Genomic DNA, 24,893 nt, shown 5'->3' on the forward strand with positions numbered 1-24,893 from the left:
TGTTTAGCTTCTTGTCTTGCCAACCTATTATCTGAACTTATAGACAGGCTAGCCAAGTAGACTCCTGGAAAGACCTTTACTGACTGACACTTTATTTTTACTGTTAGAATGCAGGTAGGTATATTTTACATTTGTTAGTTTTGGTTAGTCCCCCCAAATAAGGACTTTTTATTTGGAGGTTAATAATTGAATGTAATGAAAGTAAATCTTAGTAACATAGAAGATGATTTGTGCATTTTTCTTTTACTCTGGAGTTGTTTGAATCCCAGTCTCACTGTGTATATTGTCCTCGTAGCTTTTTAAGGTACTCAACCAGTAGTACCTTAGGACTTCCCTGGTGGCTCAGACGGTAAAGCATCTGCCTACAATGCGGGAGACCTGGGTTCAGTCCCTGGGTCGGGAAGATCTCCTGGAGAAGGAAATGGCAACCCACTCCAGTATTCTTGCCTGGAAAATTCCATGGACAGAGAAGCCTGGTAGTCTATAGTCCATGGGGGTCGCAAAGAGTCGGACACGACTGAGCAACTTAACTTTCACCAGTAGTACCTATACCTAGGTAGATATTTGGGTGGCTGCACTATATGGAATTAAGAGTCACTTGTCTTTCTTTTCATCTTTTATCTTTTTCGCTTTCTTCCTTTCTTGTCCTCTCCCTCTCCATAGAAGACTATAGATTTCAGTGGACTATTTTAGGGAATAGGGAAAAGAATGTTAAAAAATAACTGCATAAAGGGAATGCTTTTATGTAATATTTAACTTTGTTATAGATTAGCTTAATATATTTTTACTCTGTTGCTGGTCAACTGACTTTTTAGATATTATTGATCACTTTCAAGTGTATCCTTTGCAATTTCTGCTGATGATAGCATTAAAAACAGGTGCCTCATTCACTGCTATGGAATAGTTTTTTAGGAGTGAGACAAGATGCTGTTTTATTTAATTGGATGTTAATATGTTTGTTCGTGTCCTTAAATTTGTAGTTTAAAAACTATTTTATGTACTAGTCATCATAATTCAGTAATGCTGATTTAGCTGTGAGGTGGCATTGTTATTTTATGGGGTCAGAAAATAGCTCCAGACTAAAAGTTCTCTAGTTTTTGGTGGTTACTGGGAACGAAGGGGCACCTTCCAGAAGTAATAATTTACTATAGTTTTAGATAAGGGAAAATTTTGTTGATATTTTGCTTTCCTTCTCTATCTTCCTATGGGATTAACTCCAAGACAGCATTAAAATGTTTTCAGTAGAGGACATTTCCCTATTCGTAATCACTGCTCTGACTGATGTATTATTTTAATTAATCAGACATAGAATTTTTTTAGACCCTATTTTCTGGATCTTTTTCCTTGAAGACATGTTTCTTGGTAACACAGTTCATTTTTGTTTTTATGGCTTTCTGGAAGAGCAGTCCATTTATGTTCCAGTGTTCCTAGGTGTTGAAAAATTTTGTGTAGTGAGACAAGGTGGATGGGAGGATATCAGCTGAGCCTAAGTATGAGAGGCTTAGAAAGATATCCATTTCTTGATGTTTCAGAACAAGAGAGGCAGTAGTAGCTGAGTGATGAGACTTTGCTGTTATTAAGTTAATAAGCATGACCTAATACTGCTGCCTTCGATACCTATATCCTTCTAGTTTTCTCTGAATAGTCTAGACTGGTTTTGAGCTTGACCTAGTTACTTCCTCCAATGTAATATAATGTTAGGAAAAAATAACAAGGTGGAATCAGGCCAAACAGCTCGTCTCTAGCAGTGGAATGTCTGAATTTGACTGTAATCATCACCACTTCCTAAATTAGCTTGAAGTTGGCCAATTTTGCACCTAATTTATCTTTAATATTTATATAATGTCTCCAAAACAGAATTCTGTGCCTTTAATTTAAAAGAGAAGCTCTTTTTTCTTTTGCTATTGAGTAATTGGTAGTCACAGGAAATATATGTTACCCCAGAGTATGTTGCTTCTAATGGGACTTGGTTGTCAAAGAGCATGCATGCTGCTTATTTAGGCATTTTTGATATTATATAATTTACTGAGCTTCCAGAAAGGGAGAGACTACTATAGAATGGCTTTGTATGTTTGCCAGTTCTGGGACTCTTCTGCCTGAATCTTTTGTTTACATTCAGTTCAGTTCAGTTCAGTCGCTCAGTCGTGTCCAACTCTTTGCGACCCCATGAATCGCAGCACGCCAGAGCATATAAATATTTTACATCAACAGAAATTCTTCGTATCAATCTACTCTACTTGTGCTTGGTCATGTGGGTCTTCCAGGCCACTCTCTACTTTGATATTCTTGCAAGTCTGCCTTTACTCCGAAATATGATCTGTATTTTATTAGAGTCATCAGATTTGCTAAGGGCCAGATTTCTGCTTCTCTTTCTGTATAAGTTTAAGATGAACTGTAGTTTTTGTTTTAAGTCAGAATACTTTTTTTGAATGTATTTATTTTAAGATCCTGGAAGGAGGAACAGAGAAGGAAGGTAGGCATGTTGCAGAGTTAGTAGCTCAGTACACATAGGAGGAAGTAGTTTTTTTATTGGCTTGTCTTCTTGTGTTGTAGCATAGGCATTTGGTTTTCTATATCAAAAAGAGCCACTGGTGTGTTGGGAGGGACTAGGTGTATATAACATGTTGATATCTGGTCCCTAGGAGAGAGTTTCATTCCTAAAGTAATGGGATGGGATGAATAAGTTACCCAATTCAAGAGAAAGGAGTTGGCAAATCCATGAGAAATTGAGAGCAGGTGTCTAGTATTGTTGCTTTTACCCTTTAGCCTTTCTGAAGGCTTTTCAGTGATTAGATTATGATCACGACAAGAAGTCATGTGTTTAGATGCAAAGTGAGACTGGTAAGAAAATTCATAAAGCTGCTTTCTCTCAAAAGAAGAAAACTGTATTTGACAGCATTCTGTGAACATAGCAGGATTATTTCTTATAGGTTAGGTGGGCTGAGAAAGAAGAATCTGCCAGATTTTGCTTTTATTACTAAATGGCCCTCTGAAATAATAAACAATATTTTTAAATGATCAGTGGTATGTATAAATCTTCCTTATTTTAGGTACTAGTATAAAAATTTACATTAAAAAGTAATGCTCTAAAACTTCTTTCTCTACACAGATTAACAGATACAGATTTTTAAAGCTTTTAATAATAATACCCCAAAATTTAAATGCAAAATTTGAAATCTGAAGTAAGATTGCCCTTTGAAGCAAGCACAAGGGACTTAGAATATAAACTTAATTTCAAAATTTGGGTTTTGTGAGCAGTCAGTTTTGATTGAACTTCAGCTGTCAGGCTAAGTAGAGGATCAGATACTACTGTTGCAATATTCAGTGCAGTTCAGTCTCTCAGTCATGTCCTGACCCTTTGCGACCCCATGGACTGCGGCATGCCAGGCTTCCCTGGCCGTACCAACTCCAGGAGCTTGCTCACACTCACGTCCATAGAGCCATCCAGCCATCTCATCCTCTGTCGTCCCCTTCTCCTCCTGCCTTCAGTCTTTCCCAGCATCACTGTCTTTTCTAATCAGTCAGTCTTCACATCAAGTGGCCAAAGTATTGGAGCTTCAGCATCAGTCCTTCCACTGAATCTTCAGGACTGATTTCCTTTAGGATTGACTGGTTTGATCTCCTTGCAGTACTGGTTGACATTAAAATTTGATTTATGAGGAAATACAGAGTTTCCATTGCTACTTTAGTTTTGTTTATAAGGGAATGGAGTTTCCATTTCCTGTTTTTATGCTGAGGTGTCCTTTAGCCTAAGATCTAAGACTGCTTCACTGTTTTAACAATTTCCCAGGTGAAAGGACAGGGTTGACCTATAATCCTAGATATTTCAAAAGCAAATATAAAGCTTTTGTGTGTTAAAGTAATGATTGGAAACAAAGTACCACTTCTTGTTGTCTTTCAGATTATAGAATCATAGTTATATAAAGTTTAAAATGAATAATTATGTACTACTAGTTATCACATTTAAAAGTCTAAAATCTCCTATTTTACCTGTCATAAAGCATATGTTTACAGTATCAGCACCAGGTGACAGTGCTTGGCTTGTTCCCAACCTTCTGGATATGCTATCTTTTCCTTCTTTAGACCCTTTCCTACTTCTCGCATCTCTGGTTTTCATGAAAGTGTGATGCAAACGCGGATCTGTTTTAGGAAAGGAAACCAAGATGGAAAAAAGTGATGAGGTTTAATATGTAGCCCCTGCCAGATGTTAGTATTTTAATGGTAGAAAAACCTGGTGAATTACCTTCTAGTAGAATTTCAGAGATTAGATTGGAGTTGGAATTTAGTTTCCTGTGAAATTACATTAAATTACTAGAAAGAAGTCTTCTGTTCCAAGCCAGCTTTTTATGGAGTTACGATATTTCGTGGTTAAATTACTAGAAAGAAGTCTTCTGTTCCAAGCCAGCTTTTTATGGAGTTACGATATTTCGTGGTCCTCATGTATCTTCAGCCATTCATGTAGATATTAAGGTTTGCAGCACTTTGCTCGTCGCTGAGATAACCACTTTGGAGAGAGAGGAAGAATTAGAAAGTATGCAGATTGGTTTACCTACAGCACGTCAGCTTCATGGCTTTGACTTTTAATTCATCTTCCCTTGCCCATATTCACCCAGTTCACAAAAGAATTGGTCATTTATTGTCCATAAAACATTGTTACAAGTCATCAAAGGCATGATTCTATGCAGTGTCAGTTTGGGATTTAACCATATTACTTAGATATTTTATATTCATAGTTGAAAACAGTCTTTCTGCTGTCCTTTGAAGAATAATCTTCCCATTTTATTTATTTTTACCTATGAAAGTCATATGTTTAGGAAAAGGATTTTTTGTTTGTTTTTGGTTTGAACTGTAGAACCTTTTCTTTAAAAAAAAAACAAAACACAAGGCTTTTCTGTAAATTATGGGTTTTGGTTGTCACATTTTTTTCCTCAGTGCAGGCTATATGCTGAATTATACTTGAATCTTGTGATATGCTGAAGGTAGTATTTGCTGAAAGGTTTGGGGAGGTTTTGTAAAAAAAGTATAATTAGATTTTAAAATTCCTCTGAACAGAAAAGTTCAGATTTATATATAATACTTTTTGCCTGAAATTTGTATCCTGTATTGGACTAATAGTAAGGTGAGCGAAAAGGTAATTAGGCCAAAAAATGCAAAAGACCATTACAAATGGTTTTTTACTATCTGATATCAGTTATATGAAAATATTTAGGTGTATTAGTATTTTTTTCTGATTGAATTTTGTTCTAGATGCCATTCTAAATATGGTGAATATTGCCGCTAATATTCTGGGAGCAAAAACTGAAGACCTGACAGAAGGTACCTAATCATTTTATGGGTCTTTTAAATATATGATACTCCAGGGGTCTTCCTAGTTAGTTAAATTAATAAGCCAAGCAGTTTGATTTTTTTATTTAGAAATACAGAAACCATTGAAAGGAACTTGCCAATCTTCTATTATTCATTGTTTATTTGAATTTCACAAGTTCTCTTTAATAAATAGGATCTTGTCTATATAAAAATCATTAATTTGATTTTTCACTGTTAATCTGCTGTAGAAATGATTTTATCCCTAGTTCTTTCCTGAGGTTTTGATGCTCTAATGGTTACGTGAAGTATGCTTTTATTTGTCAAATAGCAATTCAATTTAGAAAGTAACAGAAATATGAATGTTATGAACAAGGGGAAACAATCTTGCCCTTTTTTTGTTTTCAAAAATACCTCATTCTGTTTATAAAATAAGTTGTCATAGGGTTGTAATATATAACCTGGGGAATGCAATGTGGTGGCAGATGGCAACTAGACTTATTGTGGTGATCATTTTGCAGTGTATTACAAATGTCAAATCACTACATTATACACATGAAAATGAATATAATGTTGTATGTCAAATATACTTCAATAAAAATTAGTTCTAAGTGCAAACTTAAAATGTCCCATTTATTTCTTCTTCTTCTCTTTAGTAACTCTGGTGTCTTGTTAATCATGTAAGATTACACAAAACTCATAGTTACTTGCTTTAATTTTCTGAGAAGTTGAGAAAGAATATGCACTACGTATAGTTGTGACTTTCAGTGATTATTTCTTTTTAAAAGAACTTGATGAAAAAAAAAGCAGAGTCTGCAGTAGAAAACCTGTTTGCCTTTTTTCTTCTCCCTTGAGAATCTAAAGTTCCTTATTTGTTATAGTGAAATATTTTCATGGTATAGCTTTTTAAAATTAAACTCAATATGGACATCTTTCTTAAAATAGGAAATAAAACTATATCTGAGAATGCTTCTGCCACAGCTGCACCCAAAATGCCTGAATCAGCTCCTGTTTCAGCTCCTGTTCCATCACATGAGTAAGTTATATTGGGATATTAGAGCTCTCTTAAAAGGGAGATATACTTGTACATAAAAAGGTACTTGTGATTTGTGGAAAATGAAAAACTCTGAATCATGGGACAGACATTCCACAGCCACTTTCAACATCTTTGAGTTGCTTTTTGTATACTGGCAGTTCACCGTAGATAGACCAAATGTGCGTTATTTTGATATAGTGTTACTTTTATTATTTACAGTACTTAATCTTTTCCTTATTGCAAATAATTAACTCTGCAGGTATAAGTTTAAGGACAAATTTTAAAGGCCTGTTTTTATTAAGTTCAGATTTAAAAGCCTTGATTATTTATATATCTGTGCTATGCCCAGAAAGCTATACAGGGTACCTGAAATACTTAGAGCAGTGATTTTTAAATGATGTGTTGGTCACACAGCTTACTCTTAGAGTGTTCAGTTTCTGAAATTGAATGATACAGGTCTTTCCCCAGGTTGCAGTGGTTACTTTGGGCAGGGATATATATGCATCAGTCAGTCAGTGAGTTCAGTCGTTCAGTAGTGTCCGACTCTTTGTGACCCCATGGACTGCAGCATACCAGGTTTCCCTGTCTATCACCAACTTGGAGCTTACTCAAATTCTGGTCTTTTCTAGACCAGAGGTAGAGGTGATTAAGGTTTGTACCTCAGCCTCTGATCTAAAATAGATAGGTTCATTAATGATTTGGGTTATTGGGATAATCTGGTTATAGTTATTATAAATTTAGCTATGTATATTTCATTAGATATACTCCCTGTAAACTTTGACAGACATTTCTTTCAGAGGAACTCTACATAATGAGATAAGATATTTACATAAAACAGTTCAAGGTAATAAGTAATGAAACCTGCAGTGAGTACGCTTTTGAGCTGTAATTTCAAGGTACTATGTTAATTTAAAAATGAGATTTTTGTCCTTTGAAGGGCACAGTGTCAAATTTGTGTTTTCGTGAAATATAACATTATATGTTACTGATTCCTAGATGGTCCTAAGAAATCTCTTTGGGATAGAAATTCCTGACATTTCTAATTATCTGGATCTGTCTCGGTTTTGTAACTAGGTTCTTCAGTGACTAACACATAGTATGTCTTTATTTTTCAAAACTAAATTAATTTTATTTTACACACACACACACGCACGCACACACACACACACACACACACACACATATTTACCCCCTCGTGTGTGTGTGTAAATATTTATTGAAAGATACCACATCTGGCTAATGTAGCAGTTTTTACTCTTCTGCTTTAGAGTTTTGTTTTTTAGTAGATATTCTTACATAACTTTCTTAATGTTTCTCCATGTATGTTTGTTTTAAATTCTTTTTGATGATTATATGGCAGTTCTCTGAAAAAAATAAAAGAATCCATGATACGGTATCACTCAAAATTTTTTTGAAATGATGACTTACTTTCTTTTCCCAGGTTTGAATTTCTTAAAGTGTAACTCTGACTAGAGTGTATACATAGTTGATAGGGCTTCCCTGGTGACTCGGATGATAAAGAATCTGCCTTCAGTGTGGGAGACCTGAATTCAATCCCTGATCTTCCCTGGTTGGGAAGATTCCCTGGAGAAGGGCATGGCAACCCATTCCAGTATTCTTGCCTGGAGAATTCCCATGGACACAGGAGCCTGGCAGGCTACAGTCCATGGGGTCGCAAAGAGAAGAACACTGAGCGACTAAGCACAGCACATCACAAAGACAGTATAACTTAATTTTTACCAAATTAATTCAATTTAGTTGTAAGAAATATTGTGTAGAGACTATATACAGCTGTCTATATCTGTATCATCTGTTAAGGGAAGCTTAGCCTAATTATGTTTTAATTTAGTCTGTTTACTATTTTATTGTCAACAAAATGAAAGTCCAGCTTTTAGATATTGTCTTTAAAAACAAAATTTCTGTAGAAAAATATATTTTTTAAAAAAATGTGGACTATTTTTAAAGCCTTTATTGAATTTGTTATGATATTACTTCTGTTTTATGTTTTGGTTTTTTGACTCTGAGCATCTGTTATCTTAGCCTCCTGACCAGGGATTACACCCATACCCCTGCTTTGTAAGGCAAAGTTCCAGTCAGTGGACTGCAAAGGAAGTCCCTAGATACTGGTGTTTTTTTTTTATTTCTACTTTTGCTGTTGTGATATTAGACTTCATTTAGAGACATTTCCTGGCAATTTTAGTAGTGTTTCACAGTAGGAAAATTTGCATATGAAGATTTCTTTTTGGTATTCAAATTACTTTGTTTTTTCAAATTACACCTTTGTTGCTACAAAGCCTGCACCTGGAAATTCATTACCTTTATCTTGGAAGGGACCACATATTATAAGTTTCAACACTGTTCCCACCAGCTTGAATTCTCCACTCTTCCCTAATGGACATACATACTCCAGAGACCAAAGATAAGACTAAGTTAGTGATACTAGTAGTATATTATTAGCCAGGATTTTCATTACAATGGTTAAGTATTTAGCTTCAATAGCTGAAAATTAGCCTAGATAATACTGAAATTATTTGGGGGGAGTAGGGATATTTTCTTCTTTCTAGAGCAGATAATCGTGTGTGTGTGTGTGTGTGTGTGTGTGTGTGTGTAATGCCACATTGAAATTCCTCAAAATTGTGTGTGTGTGTGTGTGTGTGTGTGTGTGTAATGCCACATTGAAATTCCTCAAATCTCCATAGAGACATGATCTTTGAGAAATCTGCAGTTGACCCTTGAATAATGGGTTTGAACTGTACAGATCTACTTACACGTGGATTTTTTCATTAGTAAATACTGCAGTACAGATGATCTCCGTTGGTTGAATCTGTGGATGCAGAAATAAAGTATAGAGGAACTGTGGATATGGAGGACAGGCTCTAACTGACTTGCTGCATAAAGTTCAAGGGTCAACTGTACGATGACTCTTGAAAGTAGTATACTCAGGCACAAAGTGCATCTGTAGTAAGAGTCCTGGCTTCTTGTTCTAACTGGGACTTTCATAGCCCTTGGGTAACTCAGTTTCTGATATAAGGGGTGATAAAGCTTGTGATACTGGTGAATATGGGAGGAAGGGTACTATATTCACTAAATGGGAATATTCAGTAAAGGTACTATGTTCAGTAAATGGAAATATTCACGTAACAAACTGTTCTTAAATAGGGATTAAAGAAAAACTTAATTTGGTAAATACGGTGATTTGAATCATCTGGCTTGTCACTTGATAGGTTATCTTTCTGTTACCATTCCTGAATAATACTGTTTTTATAATGAAAGTGATTTGAAGGATAGTAATTCATTCAAAGTAAATTTGAGTGTTTTCTGTACTTCCCCTTCTTTTTATCTTATGTGTGATATATTTATTTTCCTTAAGCATAATTATGGATATGTATTTCTAGGTTTGGAACCACTGAAGAACACGTACATGACACCGAGTCATTGTCACCAGATACTACAAAAGAAAGTCCCATTGTACAGCTAGTTCAAGAAGAAGAAGAGGAGGCAGGTCCTTCTACAGTGACCCTTCTGGGTAGTGGTGAACAAGAGGATGAAACATCACCTTGGTTTGAGTCAGAGACACAAATATTTTGCAGTGAACTCACCACAATTTGTTGTATTTCTAGTTTTTCGGAATATGTATATAAATGGTGTTCAGTTAGAGTTGCTCGTTATCGGCAACTCAGCAGAACTGCTCTGAGTAAAGAAAAAGAGTATCTTATGTCAGCTGAACCACCACGAGTACTTCCTGAAGAACCAGTAGGTGTTTCATTATTGCAGCCTCCAGGTGGAGAGCCAGACAGTAAGAATAAGGAAAAGGAAGCTGAAACCATTGTTCTAGATGATTTAAGTGGTGTGCTTCAGGAAGATTTGATTAATCACACTTTAGATGCAATTGAACTTGAACCAAGCCATCCTCAAACTCTTTCTCAGTCTGTTCTCTTAGATGTTACTCCAGAAATGAACTCATTATCTAAAATAGAAGTATCTGAGCCTATTAAATATGAGGCAGGGCATTCACCATCACAAGTGATTCCCCAAGACAGTTCTGTTGAGGTTGATAATGAAACAGAAAAAAGATCTGAGAGTTTTAGTTCTATAGAGAAACCAACTGTGATCTATGAAACAAAAATACTTGATAAAGTAATGGATAATGTTGTAAAAGAAGACATAAACTCCATGCGAATTACCACAAAGCTATCTGAAACAATAGTGCCACCTGTAAACACAGCTGCTATGCCAGATATTGAAGATGGGGAAGCCAAAATGAACATAGCTGACACACCAAAGCAAATTTCCACTCCTGTTGTGGATTCTTCTTCATTACCTGAAGTAAAAGAAGATGAACAGTCTCCAGAAGATGTCCTTTTAAGAGGGTTACAGAGGACAGCTACAGATTTTTATGCTGAATTGCAAAACTCCTCAGATCTAGGATATGCTAATGGGAATCTTGTACATGGATCAAACCAAAAGGAATCAGTATTTATGAGACTTAATAACCGTATTAAAGCCTTAGAAGTTAACATGTCTCTCAGTGGTCGCTACCTGGAGGAACTTAGTCAAAGGTAAGCTTTCTTATGAATTAGCACAATCCACTTTGCACAGTGAGTTAAGTAGCAGAGTCTAATCTGACTAAAGGAGAGGATTTAATTATGTCATGATTCCTTGGTGGCTCAATGGTTAAGAACTTCCCTCCAATGCAGGAGACATGGGTTTAATCCCTGGGTCAGGAAGATCCCCTGGAGAAGGAAATGGCAACCCATTCCAGTATTCTTGCCTGGGAAATCCCATGGAAAGAGGAGCCTGGCAGGCTATAGTCCATGGGGTCGCGGAGATCAGACACAGCTTAGCGGCTAAACAATGAATGTAATAGTAATAAGCAGCGTTTAAGCTGGAGAGAGAAAGTTATTTGGATGTCAGTAATTTTAAGAAGTAATTTCCATTTTTAGAAATACTAAGTGACATAATGAATTTGAATTATCTATATTAGTTTCTCCTTTTTCCTGTTGCTTAACTTTTAGCTACTTTTGTTGTTTGATTCCCAGAGCAGTCATGGAAAAATTAAAGTTTATAGACCTTAAAGCTCTTTGTGAAACTTGACTAGGTATTATTTAAGAATTTAAATAAGTGAATACTGGAATAGACTAAACTAGATGATTAGGCAACATTTGAACTCTCTCACCAAGTATCCAGAATCCTAGTCCTAGCTGTAATAATTTATCTTCTTGTGCTTATAAAATGCCAGAGGCAATGTCAGTTTGCTTATGCAGTGATGAAGACCCCTGGCATAGTTCTCCACTTTTTAAGCCAATTTTCTTATTGTTGTTGTTCCTTAAGTGTCATTGTTCCTTAGGACTTTTCCAACATTTTGTAACTACAAGGAGCTCAGTGCCCAGAATTTCTGAAATGCTACCTTTTCCTAATCCTCATAAATTAAAATGCTACTAATGAAATGTCCCTAAAGTCATTCAGTTCAGTTCAGTTCAGTCGCTCAGTCGTGTCCGACTCTTTGCCACCCCATGAACCGCAGCAGGCAGCCCTCCCTGTCCATCACCAACTTCCGGAGTCCACCCAAACCCATGTCCATTGAGTCGATGATGTCATCTAGCCATCTCATCCTCTGTCATCCGCTTCTCCTCCTGCCCTCAATCTTTCCCAGCATCAAGGTCTTTTCAGATGAGTCAGCTCTTCGCATCAGGTGGCCAAAGTATTGGAGTTTCAGCCTCAAAATCATTATTATATGCTAAAAGCTATTACTTCTTAATTCATACATATAATTTATTGGCAAATTATATGTGGGTGTGTGTACATGCTTGCATCATACTTGCTCAAGCCTCTCCTCACTCCCACCCTTTTTGCCCCCACTACAGGTACCACTGAAATCATGCATGATAAACCTTCTTTTTTAATTGAGATGTAATTGATGTGTAACATTACATTATTTCAGGTATAACAATGATTTGCTATTTGTATATATTCTAAATGATTACCACAGTAAATCTGTTAATATGATCACCATGTAGTTACAGGTTTTTTTTCCTAGTGATAAGTTTTACGATCTACTCTATTAACAACTTTGAAATAGACAATCCAGTATTATCAATGGTAGTCAACATGATATACATTATATTCTTATTCAGTTCAGTTCAGTTGATCAGTTGTGTCCGACTCTTTGTGACCCTGTGGACTGCAGCATGCCAAGCCTCCCTGTCTGTCACCAACTCCTGGAGCTTACCCAGACTCATGTCTGTTGAGTCATTGAGGCCATCCAACCATCTCATCCTCTGTCGTCCCCTTCTCCTCCTGCCCTCAATCTTTCCCAGCATCAGGGTCTTTTCCAGTGAGTCAGCTCTTTGCCTCAGGTGGCCAAAGTATTGGAGTTTCAGCTTCAACATCAGTCCTTCCAATGAACACCTAGGACTGTTCTCCTTTAGGATAAACTGATTGGATCTCCTTGCAGTCCAAGGGACTCTCAAGAGTCTCCTCCAACACTGCAGTTCAAAATCATCAGTTCTTCGGCACTAAGCCTTCTTTATAGTCCAACTCTCACATCCATACATAACCACTGGAAAAACCATAGCCTTGACTAGACAGACCTTTGTTGACAAAGTAATGTCTCTGCTTTTTAATGTGATGTCTAGGTTGGTCATAAATTTCCTTCCAAGGAGCAAGTGTCGTTTAATTTAGTGGCTGCAGTCACCATCTGCAGTGATTTTGCAGCCCCCAAAAATAAAGTCAGCCACTGTTTCCATATTTCCCCATCTAATTGCCATGAAGTGATAGGACCAGCAGCCATGAAATTAAAAGATGCTTACTCCTTGTAAGGAAATTTATGACCAACCTAGACATCATATTAAAAAGCAGAGACATTTTCCAGTGGTCATGTATGGATGTGAGAGTTGGACTGTGAAGAAAGCTGAGCACTGAAAAATTGATGCTTTTGAACTGTGGCATTGGAGAAGACTCTTGAGAGTTCCTTGGACTTCAGGGAGATCCAACCAGTCCATCTTGAAGGAGACCAGTCCTGGGTGTTCATTGGAAGGACTGATGTTGAAGCTGAAACTCCAATACTTTGGCCACCTGAGGCGAAGAGCTGACTCATTTGAAAAGATCATGATGCTGGGAAAGATTGACGGCAGGAGGAGAAGGGGATGACAGAGGATGAGGTGGTTGGATGGCATCATCAACTCAATGGACATGGGTTTAGGTGGACTCTGGGAGTTGGTGATGGACAGGAAGGCCTGGCATGCTGCAGTTCATGGGGTACCAAGGAATCAGACATGACTGAGTGACTGAAAGGAACTGAACTGGTGGGACTGGATACCATGATCTCAGTTTTCTGAATGTTGAGCTTTAAGCCAACTTTTTCACTCTCCTCTTTCACTTGAATCAAGAGGCTAAGCAGAGTGACAGTATACGGCCTTGATGTACTCCTTTTCCTATTTGGAACCAGTCTGTTGTTCCATGTCCAGTTCTAACTGTTGCTTCCTGACTGCATATAGGTTTCTCAAGAGGCAGGTCAGGTGGTCTGGCATGCCCATCTCTTGAAGAATTTTCCACAGTTGATAGTGATCCACACAGTCAAAGCTTTGGCATAGTCAGTAAAGCAGAAGTAGATGTTTTTCTGGAACTCTCTTGCTTTTTCGATGATCCAGTGAATGTTGGCAATTTGATCTCTAGTTCCTCTGCCTTTTCTAAAACCAGCTTGAATATCTGGAAGTTCACGGTTCATGAATTGCTGAAGCCTGGCTTGGAGAATTTTGAGCATTACTTTACTAGCATGTGAGATGAGTGCAATTGTGCGGTAGTTTGAGCATTCTTTGGCATTGCCTTTCTTTGGGATTGGAATGAAAACCGACCCTTTTCCAGTCCCGTGGCCACTGCTGAGTTTTCCAGATTTGCTGACATATTGAGTGTAGCACTTTCACAGCATCATGTTTTAGGATTTGAAATAACTCAACTGGAATTCCATCACCTCCACTAGCTTTATTTGTAGTGATACTTCCTAAGGCCCACTTGACTTCACATTCCAGGATGTCTGGTTCTAGGTGAGCAGTCACACCATCGTGGTCATCTGGGTCATGAAGATCTTTTTTGTACAGTTCTTCTGTGTATTCTTGCCACCTCTTCTTAATATCTTCTCCTCTGTTAGGTCCGAACCATTTCTGTCCTTTATCGAGCCCATCTTTGCATGAAATGTTCCCTTGGATCTCTAATTTTCTTGAAGAGATCTCTAGTCTTTGCCATTCTATTATTTTCCTCTATTTCTTTGCATTGATCACTGAGGAAGGCTTTCTTATCTCTCCTTGCTATTCTTTGGAACTCTGCATTCAAATGGGTATATCTTTCCTTTTCTCCTTTGCTTTGCTTTGCACTTCTCTCCTTTTCACAGCTATTTGTAAGGCCTCCTTAGACAGCCATTTTGCTTTTTTGCATTTCTTTTTCTTAGGAGTGGTCTTGTTCCCTGTCTCCTGTACAATGTCACGAACTTCCGTCCATAGTTCATCAGGCACTCTATCAGATCTAGTCCCTTAAATCTATTTCTCACTTCTGCTGTATAATCTTAAGAGATTTGATTTAGGTCATACTTGAATGATCTAGTGATTTTCCCCACTTTCTTCAATTTAAGTCGGAATTTGGCAATAAGGAGTTCATGATCTGAGCCACAGACAGCTCCTGGTCTTGTTTTTGTTGATTGTATAGAATTTCTCCATCTTTGGCTGTAAAGAATATAATCAGTCTGATTTCAGTGTTGGCCATCTGGTGATGTCCATGTGTAGAGTCTTGTGTTGTTGGAAGAGGGTGTTTGCTATGACCAGTGCGTTCTCTTGGCAAAACTCTATTAGTCTTTGCCCTGCTTCATTCTGTACTCCAAGGCCAAATTTGCCTGTTACTCCAGGTGTTTCTTGACTTTCTACTTTTGTCCCCTATAATGAAAAGGACATCTTTTTTGGATGTTAGTTCTAGAAGGTCTTATAGGTCTTCATAGAACCGTTCAACTTCAGCTTCTTCAGCTTTTCTGCTTGGGGCATAGACTTGGAGGATCACCATGATATTGAATGGTGTGCCTTGGAAACGAACAGAGATCATTCTGTCCTTTTTGAGACTGCATCCAAGTACTGCATTTTGGACTCTTTTGTTGACTATGATGACTACTCTATTTCTTCTAAGGGATTCTTGCCTACGGTAGTAGATATAATGGTCATCTGAGTTAAATTCACCCATTCCAGTCCATCTTAATTCACTGATTCCTAGTATGTCGACGTTCACTCTTGCCGTCTCCTGTTTGACTACTTCCAATTTGCCTTGATTCATAGACCTGACATTCCAGGTTCCTATGCAGTATTGCTCTTTACAGCATCGGACCTTGCTTCTATCTCCAGTCCCATCCACAACTGGGTGGTGTTTTTGCTTTGGCTCTGTCCCTTCATTCTTTCTGGAGTTATTTCTCCATTGATCTCCAATAGCATGTTGGGCGCCTACCTACCTGGGGAGTTCATCATTCAGTGTCCTATCTTTTTGCTTTTTCATATATTCTTATTACTTCATCATTTTAAGTTGTACCCTTTGCCCACCTCTTCCCTCTGCAGTTGACAATCACCAGTCTGTTCTCTGTATCTATGAGTTTAAGATTTTTGTTTTTAATTCCACATGTAACTGAGATCATACGATATTTGTCCATCTCTGACTTGTTTCACGTAGCATAATGCCCTCAAGGTCCATCCGTGTTGTCACAAATGGCAAAACTTCCTTCTTTTTTATGGTTGTATAATAACCCATGGTATACACATACCATGTTTCTTTATCCATTCTTTTGTTGATTAGTTTGCTTCCACTTCAGGGCTGTTGTACACAATGCTGCAGTGAATATGGGGATGCAGGTATCTTTGCAGGATAGTGTTTTTTTGTTTCCTTCAGATAAATGCTCTAAAGTGGAATGGCTAAGTCATACGGTTCCTGTTTTAAATTGTTTGAGATACTACCATACTGTTTCCTGTAGAGTCGATAACAATTTACACTCCTACCAACTGTACAAGGGTTCTTGTTTCTCTACATCCTCTCCAACATGTTATTTTTTGTCTTTTTGATAATAGCTATTTTAATAGGTGGGGGGTGATAACTCATTGTAATTTTGATTTTCATGTCCCTTATGATGTTGAGTATCTTTTCATCTTCTTCCATCTATTTGTTTCTTTGGGAAAATATTCAGATTCTCTGTCAATTTTTAAATGGTTTGTTTTTTGCTGTTGAGTTGTATGAATTCTGTATGTACTGAATATATTGGATATTAACCCCTTATAAGATTAATTAATGGCTTGCATATATTTTCTCCCATTTGGTAGGTAGCCTTTTCATCTTGTTGATGGTTTCTTTTGCTGTGTAGCTTTTCAGTTTGATATAGTTCAACCTGTTTTTGTTTTTGGTGTTAAATCCAAAAAACATTTCTATGATGGAATTCAAGGAACTTACTGCCTGTTTTCTTCTAGGAGTTCTGTTGTTTCAGTTTTTACATTTAAGTCTTAAACACATTTTGAGTTTTTTGTGTATGGTGTAAAATAAGGGTCCAGTTTCTGTTGCTTGTGGGTGTTTGGTTTTCCTAGCACCATTTATTGAAGTGACTGTCCTTTCCCCATTGTGTATTCATAGATCTTTTGTTATAAATTGACTGTGTATTTGGCTAGTAAATCTTCTGTAGCAACAAGGAGCATAGAATTGTTGAGGTAGCAAATACCTCAAGGGACCTGTTTATTTTACCTTTATAAGTTTTCCTTTATTGCACAGAATTCAATAAGTCATTTTCAGAAATATGGCTTTATCTCATATGTTGAAATCAGAAGTATATTTCTGATAATAAATTAGTAAATAAGAAATTAAAACCAATTTAAATCAATTCTTACTCCATAGGTACCGAAAACAAATGGAAGAAATGCAAAAGGCTTTCAATAAAACAATAGTGAAACTTCAGAATACTTCAAGAATAGCAGAGGAGCAGGTTGGTCATCTTCATGTCTTACTTTTTACATAAAGTTCCATTGAATTTTATAGGCTCTGTCTGGTTAGAAGGATCAGTAATGTTCGTTCACCTTTTCCCTGATAGTTGATGATTACTCTGTAATACAATGCTTTCTAGCCCGTAGTATATAACCCAAGAGAAAATTTTCTTGAGCATTATTCATGTTACATTTCAAGATTTGTATGTATATATACGTGGGTAGGAGTGTAGTGGACTTTTTCGTAATTTTGTTAAACTCTAAAATCATTTGTGGGTTTCTACATAGACAATTTTTTGTTAGTAAGAACAGCTCTAGTTCATTTTAATCCTTGTACTTTTTTCTTCTTGTTTTCTCTTATCTCTTATTTAGAGCTATACAGTGATGCAATAGGACTGGTGATAGTAGCCGTTTCCCTGTCTTGTTGATTTTAAGGGATTGATTTCTGTATTTTACCATTAAGTGTGACATTCATGAATAATTTTTTTATGGTTTGTTACCATGATGAAGAGATTTTATACTTTTCTAAAGAAATTTTGGGACTAAAGGATGATGAAATGAGGTAAAGAAGTCTCAAGTTGCAGAGTTGCATCTGACTCTGAATTTGTGACACATAATTGTGGTTCCAAGTAAAGTTCTTCCAACTTGCCTTTTTTTTTTGTTAGTTGAGGTTTGAAAGTTATTTGCATATTCTAAGTACAAGTTCTTTATCAGAGACAGGCTTTGCAAATATTTTCTCCCAATCCATTACTTGTTTTCTCATTCTCTTAAAAAAGATACCTTTTAAAGAGCAGAATTTGTTAAAGCCCTGTTTACCTGTTTTTTCTTTGCTACAGAAACTTTGCCTAACCCAGAGTCACAAAGATTGTTGGTCTATGTTTTCTTTTGAAATTTCTATATTTTTAGTTTTACATTTGGTTTATGATCTATTGTAAATCCTATGTGTTGCAGTGCTATAAATTATGGATTAACGTGCTTTTTCGTGAGGGCTAGGGGATTGAGAAACATGAATATTCCTTTCTTGCAGCATCATTTGTTGAAAAGACTATCTTTTCTCCCCTGAATTTTCTTTGCACTTATTTTAAGTCAATTTGCCATATACACGTGGCTGTGTTTCTGGGCTTCTCTTCTGTTTTGTTCATCTACTTGTCTATCTTTTTGGTTATACTACACTGTTGTGATGGCTAGCTATATAGGAATTCTTGAAACCAGATAGCGTGAATCCTCCAACTTTGCACTTCCTTTCCAAAATTGTTTTGGCTAATCTGGATTTGACTAACACAGATTTTAGAATCAATTTTTCAGTTGCTACCAGAAACAAACAAAAACCTGTTTGGATATTGATTGGGATTATGTTGAATTTATAGATCAATTTGGAGAGTTGACGTTTTAATAGTCTTAAGTCCTCTGTCCCATGAACACAATATTTATTTAGTTCTTTATTAATTTTAATATTTCCCTCTATATTTGCTGTTTGCTTTCTATGTAAATCTATGTTTTATGAAAGATTGTTTAAGTACTTTTTAAATAATCTTGTGTACCATTAGCACTATTGGAAGTAAATCTTGATGAGAAGTGTTAACCAGTATCATAAATTTAATAATTTGTCCTTTAAAACTGTCTACAGTTTATCAGTGTTTATCAAATGTGAGTCAAAAGAAATAGTTTAATGACTCACATTCAGCATTTTAAAAAGATGAAATAGGATAGAAAGTACCACAGTGGATCACAGTGAGGAAAGTAAGTGAAATGTTTTGTTACAGTTTTATACATCCACCTACTCTCACCCCCACTCACCCCCATACATAGTTAAGACTGAAAACTTATTTAAATGTAAAGTTGAAATATTTAACTTGAGAATCATAAATGGCTATGTAGATATTTCATATAAGATCCTAAATTAAAGTGTTAGATTTCCTTGACTTCCTGCTGCCTTCTTTTCCTTCTTCCAAAATTTACTGGTAAGTACACATTTTCAGTAGTATGCTTAGTGTAGGTTCATGACCATGAGCATATTGCATAAGCTTCTGTAATATGCATGTAAGTGATATTTTAAATAAAGACATGTTTGTTCATTATAAGTTTCTAAAATTCTGATAGATGGATGTTCTTGATGAATTTCTTTTCACTGGTGATAACCTAGCTTTGATTAGATGATCCATTGTCATTTTTTGACTGTGTGACTTCCTGAGTTTCAACCTGTCATGCTCTGAAATAGAACTTTTAAAACCTTCTTGGTATGAGCCTGCTTTGTATCCAGAAACATTCTTGAAAAAATTTGCAATGTGTCTTTGTGTTGACTGCTTTCGTTTAGAAAAATCACACTTGACAAAATGACAATTTTGCAGATAGCTGGTTATATACTGTTTTACACATATAGAGCCCACATTAGCTTGAGAAGTAGTTTATTAGAATTTGCTAGGCAATATTCTGCATGGTAGCAGTGAATGGCAAAAGGTGTTTTTGTTTGCTCAGGTTGAGGAGGAAGGTTGAATAGTCTTAATTAGATTCTTAAGGGTTTTAGATGTTTTTAAAATTTTTGGTCCAGAGTTATAATATTCGTTCATTAAGAGCTACCTATTTATATGTCACTCTGCCTTGAGGAATTTACAGTTTTTCTAGGTTATTTTATTTGAATTTATAATGAAGCTAATGTGTACATGAAACAAAAAGGAAAATATTTATTTCTTCCTTTATTATAGGATCAGCGGCAAACTGAAGCCATCCAATTGCTGCAAGCACAGCTGACCAACATGACACAGCTTGTTTCAAATTTATCAACAACAGTAGCAGAATTAAAACATGAGGTAATTGTTATTAATGGTACTGTAGGAAACAGTGTCATAAAGGTTGGCTTCATATCTAAGAACTTTAATACAAGAAGATTGTCATTTATAGAGAACTTTTTCAGAAAACCAGAATATGGTAGTTTAAAGTTATGGAAATACATTAATTATTATAATACTTTGGAAAACATGGCTTTCATAGCTTAGGTCTTACCTACAGTACAGTTATAAAGCAATTCTATTAGGCCTTTTGAAAACCATTGGTAGTTGTAATATATACTTCATTTTCAGTTCAGAAAGGCTTATTATTACATTGCTTGCTGCTGCTCAGTTGTGTCCAACTCTGCGACTCCATGAACTAGAGCCCACCAGGCTCCTCTGTCCATGGGATTTTCTAGACTAGACTGGAGTGAGTTGCCATATCCTCCTCCAGGGGATCTTCCCAACCCAGGGATTGAACCTGTGTCTCTTGCGTTTCCTGCATTGGCAGGTGGATTCTTTCATTTACCACTGAGCCACCTGGGAAGCCCTATTAAGCTGCTTAATGAAACAAACTTTTCATTGATTTAGGAAGCATTTATTGCAATACAAGTGTGTGTCAGGCATGAACTGTCCAATCCTTGGTTTAAGCATACAGCAGTCGGTAGCCCCTGGTAGAGAATGACACGTTTATGTGTGGACTGGTGGCACTCTGAGTGTTGCTGCTTTAGCTCAAGTGGTGTTGAAAGGCTTACCTGAGGAAGTGGTGTTAGAACTGAGTGCTCAAGAGAAGTTAGCATCCACACAGAGCTTGGGGTCAGAACAAGCCTGTTAGTAGCGGAAGTAGGACAAAGGGCCTGTGCTTAAAAACAGTGTAATGTTTTTGGGGTCGGAAAGAAGGCTGGTGTGCAATACATGACAGACATCATTCCACGTTCGTTCATGGAGAGCTATCTCATCCCCGGATTCTGTAATTTGCACTGTGGCCTAGCATTCTTGTGGGTTTATGCACTTAGCCCATGAAGCCAAGTGCATAAATATATCCGAAGTTTAGCAACTTGATAATTAATTTTGCAACAGAGATCTTAATTCACCAAAAAAAAAAAGGAAGAATAAAGCTGGTGTAGCTGGACCAGAGTGAATGTGAGAGGTGAGGGTAAGAAATGAGTTCAGGAAATCGGCAGAGACCTGATCATGTAGCCCTTTGTAGGCAGCTTAGAGTTTGAATTTTATTCTCATCATTGCAAGTCATTGGGAAACATTAAGTAAAGAAGTAACATGGATCATTTCATCAACAACACTGAGAAATCCCTGCCTGTTGTTCTGTGGAGAATTGCCTCTTAGAGACCATCTAGACTACAAGTAGGGAGGAGACCAATTAAGGAAGTGATTGAAATAACCTGAATGAGGTGATGTTGGCTTGGTTTAGGATTTTAGGAGTGGGGAATAGTGTGGAGTTGCTAAACTTAGGATATATTTAAGAGAGAGAAGGACAAGCTTGTTGGGAATTTGGATGTAGGTCATAAGGAATTAAGGGTGATCCTTAGGCTTAAATCACTGGGTAATGGGTGGTTTAGTTTTATATGAGAAAGACAGGTGGGAGCATTTTTTTTTCTCACTCAAAAGGATAGTACAAATGAGAAAAAATGAAATATATGTGGCAGAATGTAAGATTGGAGAACATAGGTGAAAGGCATACGTGTGTTCATCGTACTATTTTTAAAACTTCCATGGGTTTGAAAATTTTTAAAGAATGAGAGGGGGAAAGAAAAAGGAAAACGTTGCCTTTGTAGTACATTTTCAAAGGACTTGCCTTGCATTTATGATTTTGAAGAACTTTGAAAAAAATGTTTAAATGGTTTGTCCTTTGAACTTTAGATTTCTGTGTTTTTCCCTAATATGATTTTCAAATTGTTATTAAGCTCTCTTCTCATCTCAGGTTTCAGATCGACAGAGCTATCTTGTCATATCTTTGGTTCTCTGTGTTATCTTGGGACTGATGCTTTGTATGCAGCGTTGTCGAAACACTTCTCAATTTGATGGAGATTATATTTCAAAACTTCCTAAAAGTAATCAGTATCCAAGCCCTAAAAGGTAAGTCAGCATTATTTCACAATTTTCCTCTTATTTGAGAAACTTGAGCAAGTGAAAGATGCTGAGATAATTTCTTTCCCCATATGATTATCTTGAAACCAAAATGCTAAAATCTTGGAACTAGTGAGAGGGTCCTGTGCCTAGAAGGTTCTGTAGACTCTCATAGAGAAAACACTAAGTACATAAAAAACCCATGTAATGGTTGTGAAAGATACTTCAGTGTGGAATTCAAAGGGGGAGGAGGAGAATAGGTATTTTAATATAGCACCTTTTAGAGAAAAATTGGTGAATTTTTTTTTACATGTGTTACCTATAACTGGAATGCTACCTTAGAGATAAGTCCTATATGGCATGTACAGTTTTCTAGCTTTCACCTAACCCCAAATACAGAGTAAATTATATGTATTTTACTCATCATTGCCAATGTTGATTTTTCTTAATGTTAGGTGTTTTTCTTCCTATGATGATATGAGTTTGAAAAGGAGAACTTCATTTCCACTCATCAGATCCAAGTCTCTACAGTTAACTGGGAAAGAAGGTAGATTTTTGTGCATATGTAACATGTATATAGAAAAGTGAATCTAGCTTTCTTCTAGAACAAGTATAATGTCATGTTGTGTTTGAGACCGTCCGCAACCGAACAGTGGGTGTGAGTGGCCTTTGTTTGTGCGGTGTTGCAGCCACTACCATTTCCACACTTTATCTTTGTTCCTAAAAGCCCAGAGGGTGGAGCGGAGGGGGGCTTAGTTTAATTAGCCATTAATTAGCCATTGATAGCCTGTTTGCACATGCTCCTGTTTAGAAGTATTTCTTTTTAGAAAGGGGTGTTTGAGAAAGTTCAGCAGATATGGAAAACCTGAATGCTTCCATAGTATCCTGTGCTTATCTGCCTCCTCTTCCTATACAGGTAGGACCCCTTTTGTCTCTAGGACTGTGAGGCACTTTATGAAAAATAAATCTTTTTCTATTTTACAGTCCAAGGTCTATAATAGTATTCCATAATCTAATATTTGATGAATACTTAAATTTAATAAATGAATGAATGTGTACTGAGTGGCTTTCATGTATCAATACTTTTTAATAATTGGTACTATAATTAGTGCTTACTGAGACATATCTTCATAGCAATATTAAAATAACTAAATTAATTGTTTATTTCAGCTAATGCTTTCTTAATAATCATTGGATTCTCTTTCTTTAGGATTTAGTAACTGAGTAGTGTGTTTCGATTGATTAAATCATTCAGGCAATCATTCCTGTGCTGCGCTGGTTTACTGTTAACATGAAACTTTACGGACTTAATCTATTACATGTGTGTTTACTTAAAACTAGTAAATTTCTTCCTACTTCCTGCTCTTTTCTTTTTTTTTTTCTTTTGGCTGATATGTCTTTTTATAATTGAGTTTTTTTAAGGAAGTATAATTTGTACAGGATTTTATACTTAATCATTTATAAAGTTTGGTGGATTTTCACAAACCACACATAACTGTGTGACCATCACCCAGATTAAGAAGTACAGCATTATCTAGCACCCCAGAAACTTCCTTGTGCTCCTTAGTCATTACCCATTTCCTCTCAGTAAAGTCACTGCATATTTTGATATTGTGAGATTCACCATGTCGTTGAGTATAGTTGTAGTTAGTGTTGCCTTATGCAAACATACTATTCGTTATTCGTTTCCATTGGATTATTTTCCTGCATACACACATCTGTTGGGTATATAGCAGAAATGGAATTGCTGGATCATAAGATTCTGTCTACTCCACTTTAGTAAATACTACCACACAGTTTGCCAAGAATGTTGTGTGATCATTCAGCTGTTTTTTAGAGTTCCGTTTGTTCCACATCCATATTAAGATTTAACATTTAGTATTGTTGATCTTTTAGCTGTATTTGTGTGATTATGAAATACCAATATGTTGAGGTGTTTTTCCTTCTCAGCATTTCTAATCCCATTCTAAATTAGTTGAAAGCCTGACTGTTTCTCTTCTTTTGTACCTGATAGTAATATTACTTATATTTTAAACAACTGTATCATCTTGGTTCATCTTTATAATTTAAAAAGTTGAGTACAATAGTCAGGAAACTAATTCTGATTCTGCTGTTCATTAATTCATTTATTTCTTCTCCTAATTTGAATTAAATATCTTCTTATGACATTTACTATTGTCTACTTTGATTTTAGCCATCTTTGTACTTGCCTTATTTTTAATTCCAAACTCTATAAGAAGGGTCCATTTCTTATTTTGTTTTCTTATTGTAGTAAAAAAAAATACAACATAAAATTTACCATCTTGAAATTTAAGTTTCTCTTAGAAATTTAATTACTATATATATTATATACTTTAGTAATGTTTAGTATGTTCACAGTGATGTGAAACAAGTCTCCAGAAGTTTTTCATTTTGTAAATCTGGAACACTGTATATATTAAACAACTACCTTTTTTCCCCTTTCTCCCAGCCTCTGGTCACCATCAGTGTGTTTTCTGTTCTTGTGAATTTGAATACTTCAGATACCTTAGATAAGTGAAATCATATATTATTCATCTTTCTCTGACTGACTTATTTCACTTAGCATAATGTCCTCAAGTTTCATCTATGTTGTAACATGTGACAGGATTTCTGTTTAAAGACTGAATAATATTATGTTGTACAGATACATACTATACTTTGTTTATTCATCTGTTGATGGGCACTTGGGTTGCTTCT

General features: G+C 36.2%; 1 protein-coding gene across 1 annotated transcript in view; it reads left to right on the plus strand.

The window, feature by feature from the left end:
• The window catches only part of SUCO (SUN domain containing ossification factor), a 67,045-nt gene that overhangs the window by 33,738 nt on the left and 8,414 nt on the right, over positions 1-24,893 (plus strand). The window contains exons 15-21 of the mRNA XM_052653551.1: positions 5,248-5,316; positions 6,250-6,340; positions 9,736-10,899; positions 17,240-17,327; positions 20,028-20,132; positions 22,030-22,184; positions 22,631-22,722. Coding sequence (XP_052509511.1) covers positions 5,248-5,316; positions 6,250-6,340; positions 9,736-10,899; positions 17,240-17,327; positions 20,028-20,132; positions 22,030-22,184; positions 22,631-22,722 — 1,764 coding nt within the window. The remainder of the gene's footprint in view (positions 1-5,247; positions 5,317-6,249; positions 6,341-9,735; positions 10,900-17,239; positions 17,328-20,027; positions 20,133-22,029; positions 22,185-22,630; positions 22,723-24,893) is intronic.

Source organism: Budorcas taxicolor, chromosome 16 (assembly GCF_023091745.1).
Source record: "Budorcas taxicolor isolate Tak-1 chromosome 16, Takin1.1, whole genome shotgun sequence".
NCBI classification, from domain to species: domain Eukaryota; kingdom Metazoa; phylum Chordata; class Mammalia; order Artiodactyla; family Bovidae; genus Budorcas; species Budorcas taxicolor.